Genomic DNA, 15313 nt, shown 5'->3' on the forward strand with positions numbered 1-15313 from the left:
TTTCTTTCTGCTTGGTGAAACTGTTGTGTTATTGAAGTTTCCCCCTATATATTTATATTGCTCTTGTATAGTTACAAAGTCTCCCTTTCAGGGGTGGGCGGCAGCTGTGCTCCTCCTCCAATTGGGGTGATCTATCACGCCAGCGGGCCGCTGGGCCCCTTCTCCATGTCGCGTGGTCTGCCTACCTTGCAGGCAACAGCTGGGCCCCTCCTCCAATAGGGGTGATCTGTCTACCACGCTGGCAGGCCACTGGGCCTGTTCTCCAGGTTGCAGGTCTGCCTACCTTGCAGGCGCGGGTGGTGGCTGTGCCCCTCCTCCAATTGGAGTGATCATTCAACTAGGCCGGCGGGCCGCTGGGCCCCTTCTCCGGGACGCGCGGTCTGCCTACCTTGCGGGCAGCAGCTGGGCCCTTCCTCCAATTGGGGTGATGTGTCTACCATGCCGGCGGGCCACTGGGCCTGTTCTCCCGGTTGGTCGCAGGTCTGCCTACCTTGCAGGCACGGGCACTCTGCCCCTCCTCCAATTGGGGTGATGTGTCTACCACGCTGGCGGGCTGCTGGGCCTGTTCTGCCGGTCTGCCTACCTTGCAGGCGCCGGCGGTGGCTCTGCTCTGCCCCTCCTCCAATTGGGGTGACATGTCTACCACGCTGGCAGGCTGCTGGGCCTGTTCTGCGGGTCGGTCGCAGGTCTGCCTACCTTGCAGGCGCGGGCGGCGGCTCTCCTCTGCCCCTCCTCCAATTGGGGTGACGTGTCTAGAAAGAACTGTTTTAATTCCTTTTTAAATTCAATACCTCATGAATGCTTTGTTTTCTGTTGTTCCTATTTTGCTTTCCAGATAATGCCACATCTTATTTTCTCAAACTTCCAGAATCCTTGCCAAGTAAATTCCTCTCATTTCCTTTGCATGTTTTTATTCTTAACATCTCTTCCCAGAGCTTTTTATTTGTTTGGGTATGGTCTCTGGATGCATTTTCCCTTTAACATTTTCTTGTATTTACTCTTATGGTTTGGAAACTAATCAACAGGGGCCTGCTTCCTTTTCTTTTCATCCTAGCCTTTTCTCCCAATGATTATTAAAAAAAATTTCCCCGGGGCTGGGGTTGTGACTCAGCAGTAGAGCACTTGCCTCACACATGCGAGACCCTGAGTTCGATCCTCAGCATCACATACATACATAAATAAATAAATAAATAAATAAATAAATAAATAAATAAATAAAATAAAGGTGTTGTGTCCAATACAACTAAAAAATAAAGATTTTTTTAAAAAATTTCCCTATGCTTTTCAGACTGGGAAACTCAACTAAAAGATTCAATTCCTGTGCAGAATGTTCCTAGGAATACAACATCCAATGGCATAAAAATGGTAAGATGTACCTGAAATGATGCCAGGCATGGTATCACACTGAGAATCACAAATTAGATTCCAGCCTGGCCAACTTAGCAAGACCCTGTCTCAAAAGAAAGGTCTGGGGATATAGTACAGTGGCATAGCATTTGCCTACCATGAATAAAGCCCTGGGTTCAGTCTCAGTACTTAAAGTTTACTAAGAATGATTCCTGGTTCTTTATAGAAGATGAGAATTAACAACAAGTAAAAAAACAACATTACTCTAAAATCAGGGGCATGAGTTGAGGAAGAGGCATTTACTCCTCAGAAAGCTGAACTAGAAGGCAGTATTAGAGAAATCTATAAACCTAATTCAGAAATTTTCTAGGTCCGAAATCTATAAACCTAATTCAGAAAGCTTCTAGAAGGCAGTATTAGAGAAATCTATAAACCTAATTTAGTACTTGCTGCTTCACAGATAATACCCACAATATTTACTTAAGCATTTTTCTAGTATTAAGTACTTAATACATAATTAATTTTTCATTCATACTAGAGAATCTCTATTGGACAAAGCTCAATAGCTTATTCACCTTGAAAAACTAATACAGCAAAGGTCATACCTGTAGTCCCAGCACTCAAAGGGTAAGGCAGGAAGATCACTTGAGCCTCAAGATCAGCCTGGGCAGTTTAGTGATACTCCGTCTCCTTAAAAAACAACCAACAACAAAAAAGTCATAACCAACATTAGTCATAATCATCTACTACTTTTATATGGCAAAATCCACATGGAAGGGAATTCCTAGGGGTGAGATTAATGTCAGAAAGCCTTTAGTCACCACTTATTTTTTATTCAATAGGTACCAACCCAACCTGGCAAGAAACCTATAGAAAGATTCTTCAGAAAGAACCCTTACCTTGTTTGTATCAGTCATTGCAAGGAAGAGAAATGCTATAAATATAAAGAATACAGCAAAGGCTTCAAACGTCCCTCAACTACTAAAAGTCATGTGAGTATGCACACTGCAGAGAAAATTTTAGAATGTAAGGATTGTGGGAAAGTTTTCAATCAGGAGTCATGCCTTAGAAAACACTTAAGAACTCTCACAGGAGAGAAGGCTTACAGGTGTAATCAGTGTGGTGTATCCTTCAGCCTTCACTTTTCCTTCTCAGGATGTGAGCAAATACATACTGGAGAGAAATTCTATGAACGCACTGACTGTAGAACAAAGTCTTCCCTTAGTGTTCATAAAAAAAATACAAACTGTGGAGGAGAGCTTGGAATGTAATAAATATGGGAGAGCTTTCACTGACCCTTTGTCCCTTCAGAAATGTGTCAGAACTCACACTAAAGAGAAACTCTATGAGTGCAGTGACTGTGGAAAAGCCTTCATTTTTCAGTCCTCCCTGAAGAAACATATGAGATCCCACACTGGAGAGAAACCTTACGAGTGTAATCATTGTGGAAAATCCTTCAGCCAGAGCTCTCATCTCAATGTGCACAAAAGAACTCACACTGGAGAGAAACCCTATGATTGTAAGGAGTGTGGGAAGGCCTTCACTGTTCCGTCATCCCTTCAGAAACATGTGAGAACCCACACTGGAGAGAAACCTTATGAATGCACTGACTGTGGAAAAGCCTTCATTGATCAGTCATCCCTTAAGAAACACACACGGTCTCACACTGGAGAAAAACCATATGAGTGTAATCAGTGTGGAAAATCCTTCAGCACAGGCTCTTATCTTATTGTGCACAGAAGAACTCACACTGGAGAAAAAACCTATGAGTGTAAAGAATGCGGGAAGGCCTTTAGGAATTCCTCTTGCCTGAGGGTACATGTGAGAACACACACTGGAGAGAAGCCCTATAAATGCATGCAGTGTGGGAAAGCCTTCAGCACAAGCACTAACCTTATAATGCACAAGCGAATACATATAGGACAGAAAGTCTGTGAATGAAATGACTTTTGAGGAGGTTATGTTGTCCTGCATGTCTCATTCCTCATTCTAGAACTCACACTGGAGAGAAATTGTATTGTAAACCATGTGGAAAAAGTATTGAGGCACAATTCTTGGTTCTTATCAGTAATGACTGTTTCATACTTAAAGTGCCATAACTCATTAATTTATAAGCATTGAAGACAATATATCAGTAAACTGCTTGACTCACACCACAAAAGTTTTGATAATGTAATATTATAAGTTAGTACTAAATAATGTCTGATTCCTACCAAGATATTTTAGACCCACAGATAAGTTAGAAGTGAGTTTATTAATAGGCAGATCTTATGTATATTTTAGTTAACTTTATTTTAACTCATTTTGGACAGAATGCATAGTCTTAATGATATAGATAAATGTAAAAAGTTGGTAGAAACTTGCTGTGTGGTGTACGTAGCTTATAGAACTAGTTACTGTCCCAATATTCATTCTCTGCCCCCTTGTTCCTTAAAATAAAAATCTCACAATTTTGTTTAATTTGGCAATATTGAAACAGTGTTTAAGCACTCATTTCCCAACTTACCTTGCAGCGATATGATTGGCCAAATGTATCCACAGTCCTTAAAACGAGAAGACAGATGTCACTGAATGTGGCTTCTAAGGAATCTCATGGAAATAGGAACATCTCATTTAGCATTTTCTTATCACCATTTGCCCTTTCTCTTATCCTTTCTTTTTTCCTAAGAAATACATCATCAAGAGGATAACAGTTACAAGATATTAATGACACAACAGAGGATACATAATATCTACCTGCACCAATCCTGAACTGCTTATCTCTAAATTTCATGTTATATGAGAAAATAAACTCCTAACTGTTTAAACTACTCTTTTTTACCAGGGATTGAACTCAGGGACACTGAGACATATCCCCAACCCTGACTTGTATTTTTTATTTAGAGACAGGGTCACACTGAGTTGCTTAGCACCTCACTTTTGCTGAGGCTGGCTTTGAACTTGGCAATCCTCCTGCCTCCACCTCCCATGTTATTGGGATTACAGGCGTGCATCATTGCACCCAGCTAAACTACTCTTGTGAGAAGTTTCACTTATAACTGATTTCAGTTCCAGCTGTTTTAGCTGATGTGTATTCAAGTTTTATGAATCCTTCATGTATGGTTGAAACCTATGTTTTCTAATTGTTGAATATAACAGGCTATCTATCCATGTATCCATTGGGTAAATATTTTTTTTTAATTTGTATAATTACAAACTATCTCTTGATCTGCCAATTATTGAGAAATATGCTACAGTGTCACACCATAACTGAATTGTCAAATGATTTGTTTTTAAAGAATTGTCTCCTTTCTTTTACTTTCAGGCACCATAATAGGATGGCATATAAGTTTACTGATTTTACATGTTTCTGCTAAGTGTCCCTTTATTCTTATAGTAGTGCACATCCTTTTTCCCTAATAATGAGGTACTCATTAATTCACTTTATATAGATGTGACCTACTGACCTAACTAATGCCATTTTCTCCATACCAACTTGTAAAGATAAGAGCAAATTATCTTTTCTCAGTACTCAGTTAATGCTGTGCCTGCAGTAACATGTCACTATTCATCTGCAGCTGTCCTTTATATTGATGATTATTTGCTGACTAGCCCTGAGAAGAAGGAAATATCAAGTACTTTAAATTTAAATGCTTTAGTAAAGTACATATGAATGATAGGACAGGAAGTAGGCCAAACCTAGTAAAGGAATTCAGCTGTCTGCAACATGCTAAGATGTTTTCGCCAAGGTGACAGGAACTTGTAACACCTACTTCAAAGAAATAGCACAGTGCTTGACATGCCTTTTTGGGTTTGGGAAGGATTATATAATACATTTGAATATTCCACACTGAAATATCTACAGATGGCTGTACTACTGAATTCTGCCCTATAAAAGTTACAAGCAATATGGAAACAATTGAGAATTTAGAAAATCAAGGAACACATTCTGGCAATATATGAAGACAATATAAGCAGGAAAACAAATTAAGACAAAGACTATAAAACCCAAAAACCTTCAAAAGTCATTTATAAAAGTAGGTAGTTTTCAAAAAGAGAATCTGTCATGTTCAATTTAACTTTATCCAGAAAGAGAAAGTTGGTTTTATACTAGAAGAATCAATAAATATAATTCACTTTTTAAATAGGACTCTTCCTCATTTAGCCATCCTAATAATTATTTGGCACATAAAATGAATAAAGCAATGTTGTAAATATTACTGCACTATTAAACAAATATCCTAGTAGAATAGGAAAAATTTTGGTAAATTTGAGAGATTTCTGAGCCCGGCACAGTGGCACATGCCTATAATTCCTACTTGGAAGGCTGAGGCTGGAGGTTCGCAAATTTGAGGCCAGCCTGGGCAACTTACCAAGATTGCAAATAAATAGACTCAAAATAAAAAGGGGAGGTAGTATAACTCAGTGATAGAGTGCCCCACAGTTCAATCCCCAGTATTTGGGAGGGAGGAGATTTATGTAAAAACCTCTCAAAATAGACTATGCTGGAGTTGTAGCTGTGTGGTGGAATGCTTGCTTAGCATATGTGAGGCACTAGGTTTGATCCTCAGCACCACATAAAAAAATAAATTGTCCATATACAACTTTAAAAAAATACAATAGACTGTGTAACAGTAAAGGAAAAAACAAGTCTTAAGTTTAAAAAAAAAAATTACATTAGGTCAGTAAGAAGCCAGGTGCAGTGGCATTATCTGTGATCCTAGTATTCTGGAGGCTAAAGCAGAAGGATCTCTTGGGTCCAGAAGTTCCAGACCAGCCTAGGCCAAAATAGCAAGTTTGGTTTTAAAAAAAAAAAAATAGGAAGATGACAAGGGTGCCCATTATTGCAAATATATACTGCAATACTGTTGAGACGAGGGAAAAATATAGAATACCTAAGGACCAGGAAGGTAGAAGTAAGTCTCATTATTTACAATGATACTAAGTGAAAAGCTGTAGAGAAATCTATATAAGAAATTATTAGAGGGCTGGGGATGTGGCTCAAGCGGTAGCGCACTCGCCTGGCATGCGTGCGGCCCGGGTTCGATCCTCAGCACCACATACAAACAAAGATGTTGTGTCCACCGATAACTAAAAAAAATAAATATTAAAAAATTCTGTCTCTCACTCTCTCTTTAAAAAAAATAAAATAAAAATAAAAAATTATTAGAAATAATGAAAATGTTAGGGCCAGGAATAGTTCAGTTATAGAGCACTTGACTGCATGTGCAAGGTCCTGGGTTTGAGCCTCATCACCACACCAAAAAAAAAAATTTTTTTTTAGTAAAATTGCTGGAAACAACTTTAATATCTTAACAAAGACAAACTTGTAATTTATCAGGAATAGAAATGTAACACTACATACAAGAATAATTTAAAATTTACTAAAACAAGCTGGTCATAGACCCAGCTATGAGTGAGAATGAGGCAAAATGATCACTTAAGCCCTGGAGTTTGATGCCAGCCTGGGCAACATAAGGAAAAAATAAATACAATTTACCAAAACTATTTTGAAGCCAATCTAATATTAAAGATGACCTTTAAAAATCAATACATTCAGGACTGGGGTTGTGGCTCAGTGGTAGAGTACTCGCCTAGGACATGCAAGGCCCTGGGTTCAACCCTCAGCATCACATAAAAATGAGTAAATAAAATAGAGGTATTGTGTCCAACAATAATTTAAAAATATTGAAAATAATACATTTATTGGAAGATTTAATTTGGAAATGATTTGGTTCTAAACTGATTAATTTGAGATTTTGAAAGTTCCAGAGTTGTACAGCTCCACTTCAAGATTGGATGGGGAAGGTTTACTGGACCCTTCTGAATCCATTGTAGCAACTGGAAAAACAAACAATTGTGGTTTAACATCTTTAAAGACTGGAGATCTGCGGACACAAAGAGGGTACAGGAATTACAGGGCAGAGAAGGATGAGGCCCTCTTTGTTTTTCCCTGGTTGGGAACAGGCTGGTGGAAGATCAGGCTCCACAGGCAGGGGAACTTCACTGTAGAATGAAAGACCAGTGAAGTATGCATGGCCACACTGGGTTACCGTGCACTGTAGTAGGGATGATCCTCAGAACTGGTATTTCCTTACAGTACTTTTTATCCCCCCTGAAGCTTTTGCTGAGTGTACAGGAGCATGAGAGGCTGGGCACCAGCCTAGAAAGAAATGGGTTTTTCCTGTTTCTGTATTTAGATTCCTGACAGTCACAGGAAAGCTCTTATTCCCAAGATGGTTGAAACCAGAAGTGAACTGAAACTGACTGCCCCATCTCAACCTCTGAATGGTTGAAACTGATGAGTTGACAGAGAAAGGTGATTCCCTTCCAGGAGAAAGCCTCTTTTCTTTTTTCAAATTTTGAGGTTCTTTTATATGTAATATCCACACACAATTTTAAAAATTAAGTGCCATATGAAGCAGCAGGATAATCTTATCAATAATTAGAAGAGGGCTTGAGGTTGTAGCTCAGTGGTAGAGTGCTTGCCTATCATGCATAAGGCACTGGGTTTGATCCTCAGCACCACATAAAATGTAAAATAAAGATATTGTGTCCAACTAAAATTAAAAAGTAAATATTAAAGTAATCAGAAGAAAAAAAGAACCAATATAAGTTGGCCCATAGACAATAGGAATTAGCAGACAAGGACTTTAGAATTATCACAAGTATAGTAAAACAAGAAAAAATTTAAATGGATGAAATAACATAGAACTACAGTATAGAAGTATAGAATATCTAAAGTAGAAACAAATAGATATCTTAGAAGTGAAAATTCTTATCACTGAAATAAATTCTGTAAGTGGGCTTGACATGGGGCGAGGGGCGATCAGTGAATTCAAAAACATATTAACAGAAATACTGCAAGCCTAAGAACATAAAACAATGAGTGCTTTCTAAAATTGAACCCACAGATTCAAGAAGTTCAGCACACCCAAGCAGGATAAATGCAAAGAAAACCATATCTACAAAAATTATAGTCAATCTGTTAAAAATTAAAGAATCTTAAAGGAATAAAGAGGAAGAAAAAGACATTTGAAAGAATCATAGCTGACTTGTCAGCAGACATTAAAGCAGGAGAAAATGAAATTGTATCTTTAAAGCAGGCAAAGAACTCAAAACTAGAATTATGTACTCTTCAAATCCTTCAAAAGTAAAGATTTAGAACTGGGGGCGTAGCACAGTAGAACACTCGTGTAGCATGATCAAGTCCATGGGTTCCATCTCGAGCACTGCAAAAATAATAAACATTAACTGTATTTTCAGACAAAAAAAAAGCTGATGAGATCAACTGCCAGTAGATTACAGCTACAAGGAATACTGCAGGAAGTGTTTCACACAAAGGGAAATAATCCCAGTTGAGGCACAGATTTATGGAATGAAATTAAAGAACATGGAAAAGCAAATAGGTGGGTCGATATAAAATACAATTTTTGAAAAATTTTAAAACTACTGATTGTTTAAATAATGTATGAATTTATAACATGAGGAAAAGTAAAATGACAGTAGCATCAAGGATGAGGAAGAAAATGGAATTACATTATCTCGTTTGTTGAGGTGATAAAATACTAATTTAATGTAGATTTAATAAGGATATCTTAATAAAGTAGCTTTTCTCAACCAGAGTTTTTCCAGTAAATCCCATAGGAAAATTATGTGAATTATCTGAATTCTAGAATGGTACATTCTGATGCATATTCATTACATGCAATGAATTCCTTAGGGCAGTAGGGCTTAATTCTGTCTCAGACCCTGCTTTAGAGGAACAATTAACCTGTTCCACGTTTTCAATTCTGCAAATATTTCAACAAAATTGACACAGGTGCATTCAAATAGGTCAGAAACCATAATTTAGAGCTTATATGTATTATGATATTAGTTAATATTATAATTACATTCATCTATATTATATAATTATGTCACATAATTAAATATTGTATTTAAGTTTATATAGGTGTTCCACATCTGAGACAGTGGGACAGATGGATTAGTAACAATACAAAATGGTTTAACAAAAAACTAGCATTTAATGTTTAAGAATAAAAAGCACTTGGATCAATCCAAAAGCAAAACCATGGGGGAAAAATATAAAATAGCAAATGACACGGTTAAATCTAACATCCAAAAATTATTTTTTTTGGCGGGGGACAGCATACCAGGGATTAAATTCAGGGGCACTCAACCACTGAGTCACATCTCCAGCCCATTTTGTATTTTATTTAGAGACAGGGTCTCACTGAGTCACTTAGCACCTCACTTTTGCTGAGGCTGGCTTTGAACCCTTAGTCCTTCAGTCTCAGCCTCCCAAGACACTGGGATTACAGGTGTGTGCCACCAAGCCTAGTTTAACATCCAGTAATTACATTTACTATGAATGGACAAAACATCCCAATTAGAAAACTAGAATTATCAATAGACTGGTTTTTGTTTTTGTTTGTGGTACTGGGGGTTGAACCCAAAGGCTTGTCACCACTGACCTACTTTCCCCAACCTTTTTTTTTTTTTTTTTTTTTTACTTTTTATTTTGAGACAGAGTTGAAGGTGTCCAGGCTGATCTCAAACTTTTAATCCTCCTGGCTTAGTCTTCCAAATTGCTGGGATTACAGCTGTGTTTCACCATGCCTGCTGATTGTTTTTTGAAAAGCTGTTTATGAGAAGCATTTTAAACATTAGGTCACTTTTTTTTTATGTAGGAGGAAATACCATGCATGCACTATACTTAACAAAGGTGGAATAGCCAGGTATGGTAGTCCATGCATGTAATCCAAGCTACTCAGGAAGCTAAAGGAAGATCAAAAGTTCAAGTCCAACCCCAGCAACTTAGTGAGACCCTGTCTCAAAATAAAAAATAAATGGAGTTGGGGATGTAGGTCAGTAGTACAGTACCACTAAGTTCAATCCACAATACTGTAAGAAAAAAAAAGAAAACAAGCAATCCAGTATATATTAACACCAGACAAAGATAGACTAAGACAGAGGGCATTTAATGATAAAGGAAATAACGATGATGAACTGGCCTGCACTAAGCAACCACGCAAGAGATAGATACCTTTTTCTTTGGTCCTGTGACGGCTCCTCTGACCTTAAGGGTCCACAGAAAGAGAGAGAGAGAGAGAGCTTATGCTGAACGCTTTCATTGAGGAGAAGCCATTCAAATGAGGCAAGGGGTCAGGTTTCAGGGTATTGAGTCTAGCTTCCTGTTATCTGCTGTCAGCAGGTTGACTGACATCTAGGAAGGCCACACCCAAAGGCAGAGCAAGAGAAGGGGATACACAAAGGGCATTTCCATGAAACATTCTATTCCAAACAGGGCAAAGGTGTAGTATTACAAAGGAACAGGTGAGTGCAGCTCAACTCCATGGGTGACACACCTACATCTGAAGACACACCCTCAACTTCCTGAACCGAGACAATGCCCAAGTCACTAGGAAATGTAGTGATCCGTCAGAGCCTCTCACTTCAGGTTGGAAGGCATGGGTCATTCAGAGTGGTTCCCCAAAGATACATGCTGAGGTAAAAAGAAAGACCAGAGAGAATCTTGATTCAGCAAGCCATTAAATAAGCCATTCCTGGAATTTCCCTTTTTGTTCAGATTTTTTTTTTTTTTTTTTTGCTTTAGAGGACTCAATTTTGTCAAACAATACTGTCTTTCTCCACATCCTTATTGAACCAATTCTAAGAGAAATCAAGGAAAATGATGTTCCTCAATTGAAATAACTTAAAGATGCTGTACAAGTTAATACATCTGAAGTTTATCATGTTGAATTTAAAGGAATTTTACCCCCTCGTGACAGGAACTTGGGCTTGGGCACTACTTAATTCTCTCTGCAATGATGGAAGTTATACTCATATTTTCTGTATTACTATTCATAACAAACATATGACCTTAAATCTGGAGGGATACCTAAATCCATGAAAAGCTCTAATTTGCTGTTAAAATTGAAATATTGAAACTTCTGAAGTGAGAAACGAAAATACCCATCTACTCCTGGTCCTGAACTGAGTTCCTAAGTAGCTGCAACACATTGCCACCCTTCAGCAGTCACATTCTTCTAAGTATATGCATTCTGCTTGAGATAGACTCTTTTTGTTTTAAATTCTAATTAGTTATACATAACAGAAGAATGCATTTTGACTCATTGTACACAAACAGATCTCAAATTTCCATTTCTTTGGATGTAGAGTCACACCATTGATTCAATCAAACCTGTATATAGGGTAAGGGTAATAATGTCTCATTCCACCATCTTGAGACAGACTGTTTGCTGCTGTTCACATAGCTGTAGCCAAACTTCCAAATTACTAAAGTTAAAGATTCAAGGGTGGGGCTGGGGTTGTGGCTCACTGGTAGATCACTTGCCTAGCACATGCGAGGGCCTGGGTTCGATCCTCAGCACCACATAAAAATAAATAAAGATATTGTGTTCAACTAAAAAATAAATATTAAAAAAAAAAAGATTCAAGGGTATTTACCCCCCCCAGGGTAGAAATGACAGACATAAAGCAAGACATCTGTATGACTAAAAATCCCTCCCCTTCACTTTGTAGCATTATTTGGAATGAAAGGGAAAACAATAAATTTGACACAGCTTCAGGACAAAGGGCTTTTCTGAAGCATTATACCAGAATCTTCTGTAGTTTTGCATTTTCATGTAAAAATATCAAGACAAAATTTTTAAATATGATATTAAAGTCTGTCTGAGACAGCAGGATCTATAGTCCGATTTTTTTCTTTAATTGCTACAGTAGCATCAAACTTAGCCAGCAAATTCTCATACATCTAACAACTTTCAGAGGTTATTAATTTTTACATCCTGAAATAATTTTGATATCACATCCCTATCAAGCCATAATCTGATTATGAAACTCATGCAAGAAAGATTAGTAGAGTGGAGGAAAGGAAAAGGGGAAGTGCTGGGGACTGAATTAGAGCAAATACATTCCATGTTTGTATAATTATGTCAAAATGGATCCTAATTTTATCTATAACTAAAAGAACTAAAAAAAAATTCTACAGACTCATGCAATTTAAAATACTGTTTCATTGGGCTAGGGTTGGGGCTCAGTGATCGAGCATTCACCTGGCATGTGTGAAGCACTGGGTTCGATCCAAATAACTAAAAACAAATTCTTAAAAAATAAAATATAAAATACTGTTTCTTATTAGCCATGAAATAGTCTGTTAGCTTTCCATTACTATTCCAAAATACCTGGAATGATCACTCATAAAGTTTCAAAAAAAGCTGATTTTTGTTCACAATTTGGGAGGTTTCAGTCCATAATTGATTGGCCCCAGTGCTTCTGGGTTGATGGCAAGGCAGGAAGCACATGGTGGACCAAAGCTGTTCACTTCATGGCCAGGGAGCAAAGAAGAGAAATGGCTGGGTTCCCACTATACCCTTCAAGGGCACACCTCCAGTGACCTAAAACCTCCCACTAGGTCCCACATCTTTTACACTGCCCTCGCCTTCATAAGACCAAGCTGTAGACTTAACACTTTAATATAGAGCTTTTGAGGGACATTCCAAATATAAAGTGTAGCATTCTGCTCCTAGCCTCATACCCACCTCACCACAGAAAATGCTTTTAGACCATTTCCAAGCATCTTGAAGTCTTACCAGAACTGCATTGTTCAAAAGTCCAATTTCAAAGTCTCTTGCAGGACTCAAGGCAAACTCAGCTGTGAGATCCTATCACAATCAAAATTAAAATTACATGCCTACAAAACCAACATTGTGTGGATGACACCAAGGCCTACTACTGGGTTCAATACCTACAATTGAATTTTTTTAATTGATGTATACATCAGAAACGAAGTTTAAGGCATTTTCAATCATCTGGTAAATTTTAGATTTTTAAAGGATTAGATTTTAAAATTAGTACTAAATTAGATGCTACACTAAAGAATTTGTTAATTTTTAAAAATTATTGGTCAATCATTCATTGGATTGAATGAGTAAAACATCTAACACTAAACACCTTTTGGGTGCTGGGGTTGCTGAACCCAGGGCTTCACATATGCTAAGGACATGTTACACCACTGAACTACACCCACAACACCAAAACCAGCATTTAAAATGCCTTTATCCTGTGTCATTCCTGTAGATCCCAAGGGCAAAGTAGTCACTGGACTCAAAACATTGGCTACTGCAGCCAATCAAAACTAAGAATGCAGGGCTGGGGCTATAGCTCTGTGGCAGAGTGCTTGCCTAGCATGTATGAGACACTGGTTTGATCATCAGCACCACATAAAAAATTAATAAACAAAGATAACGTGTGCCCCTCTACAACTAAAAAAAATTTAAAAAACAAAAACTAAGAATGCCCTATTACTAGGCAGACACCATTAGAAAGGCCAAACAGGCTTGAACACAGATATTACTGCGCACCAATGGCTCCCCAGCAAAAGTGGGCTTTTGCCTTTATTATCCAACGAGACGCTTACCAAAGATGAAGTCTATGACATAGGGCTGGGGAGGCCAGAACCTCCAAGAGTCACCTATATAGAGATTTCACCTTGGGTTTCCATGTCCTAAAGTGATCAATTACATAACCTCCAGATCTACCCTGCAACCAAGGTCTCTGAGAGTTACTGTGGGTTGAAGACAGCTCAACACCAGTTAAGGGTGTGGGTTGTTTGAGCATGTTTATTGAGCCCAAACCAGGTTTTGCTCTAGCAACCAAGACATGGCCTGTTGAGACAGATGTAAAGTCCCCACCACTACCCTGCACTTTGCCTGACCTTTGCACCAGGCATTTGGATTCATGTACTGTATTATAGACCTTAAAGGCACTAGTGTCAGACAAACTCATACATAGTTATCTCACACTAGATAAAGGCTCCATAAACATACATTGAGGAAAAGATAGTCTCTTCAAAAATGGTGCTGGGAAAACTGGAAATTCATATGTAGTAAAATGAAATTTAACTCCTGTCTCACCCCACACAAAACACAAAGTGCATCAGGGACAGAACAGTTTCTTCAAATCTTGCACACAATGCAAATTGGCCCCTCCCTACTCCTCACGTCTCACAAGAAACATCTAACCTCACTACAGAACTCTTCTATGCAATGCTGTCTTTCAGCTGTTAACATCTATGGAAGGACATAGCTCTCCGGTCCTTCCTAATGTCCTCAGTAAAGAACCAAAGTCCACACTTTGTGAGAAGTACCAGAGAGCGCTGGGATGGAAAGCTGCTGGTGTGAGAGGCTAGTCAAACTATGAAAGAAAAAAACAGAGAGGGGTATGCATGTATGTAGCTCAGTGGTAGAGTGCTTATCTAGCATGCATAAGACCCTGCACTCCATACCAGCACCAGGCGGGGGAAAGAGAAGCACAGATTGAGGTTATCCCCAATGAGGCCTTTGGCCAATGGGAAATCAAATGGCCTGCTCCGGGAGGGGCGGGGTGATGTAACCAGCCAGGACTAACAACATCCCAGATACAAGAGGTTAATGTCAAAGCTGTATGCCCCATGCCAATCTGTTAAGCAGGCAGACCTTTTCCAATCACCATGACTATTTTTTTTCACAAAACTAAAGGTACCATTCAACCCAGCAATTGCTGTCCTTGGCATTTACCCATAGTTGACAACTTACATATACACACAAAAAAATGTTTATAGCATTATAATTTATACCAGCTTAATTCATAATCAAAAAATTTAGAAGAAACTAAAAAATGTCCTTCAGAAAGTGCATTAATTGTGGTACATTCACACAAAGTAAAATTCCCCAGTGATGAAATGAAATGAGCTATCAGCCCATGAACAGACTGGAGGAAACATAATAGCTTATTACCTATACAAAGAATGAAAAGACTACATACTGCGTGATTCTAATCAGTAACATTCTAGAAATGACAAAATTACAGAGACAGTAAAATGGCCAACCAGTGGTTGCCAGGGGTTAGAAGGAAGAATGGAAAGACAGAGCACTAAGAAGTGTTGTACAATGGTGGATGTGAATCACCATACATTTGTCCA

At 38.4% G+C, this 15313-nt stretch overlaps 1 protein-coding gene across 1 annotated transcript in view; it reads left to right on the top strand.

Moving 5' to 3' along the window:
- LOC107145158 (zinc finger protein 177-like) overlaps positions 1-3807 on the top strand; it is a 14514-nt gene extending 10707 nt beyond the window's left edge. Inside the window, 3 exon segments of the mRNA XM_015488972.2 lie at positions 1289-1365; positions 2190-2588; positions 2590-3807. Coding sequence (XP_015344458.1) covers positions 1289-1365; positions 2190-2588; positions 2590-3288 — 1175 coding nt within the window. The 3' untranslated portion in view covers positions 3289-3807.
- Positions 3808-15313: the final 11506 nt, after the last annotated feature.

This window comes from Marmota marmota, unplaced genomic scaffold, assembly GCF_001458135.2.
Source record: "Marmota marmota marmota unplaced genomic scaffold, marMar, whole genome shotgun sequence".
NCBI classification, from domain to species: Eukaryota; Metazoa; Chordata; class Mammalia; order Rodentia; family Sciuridae; genus Marmota; species Marmota marmota.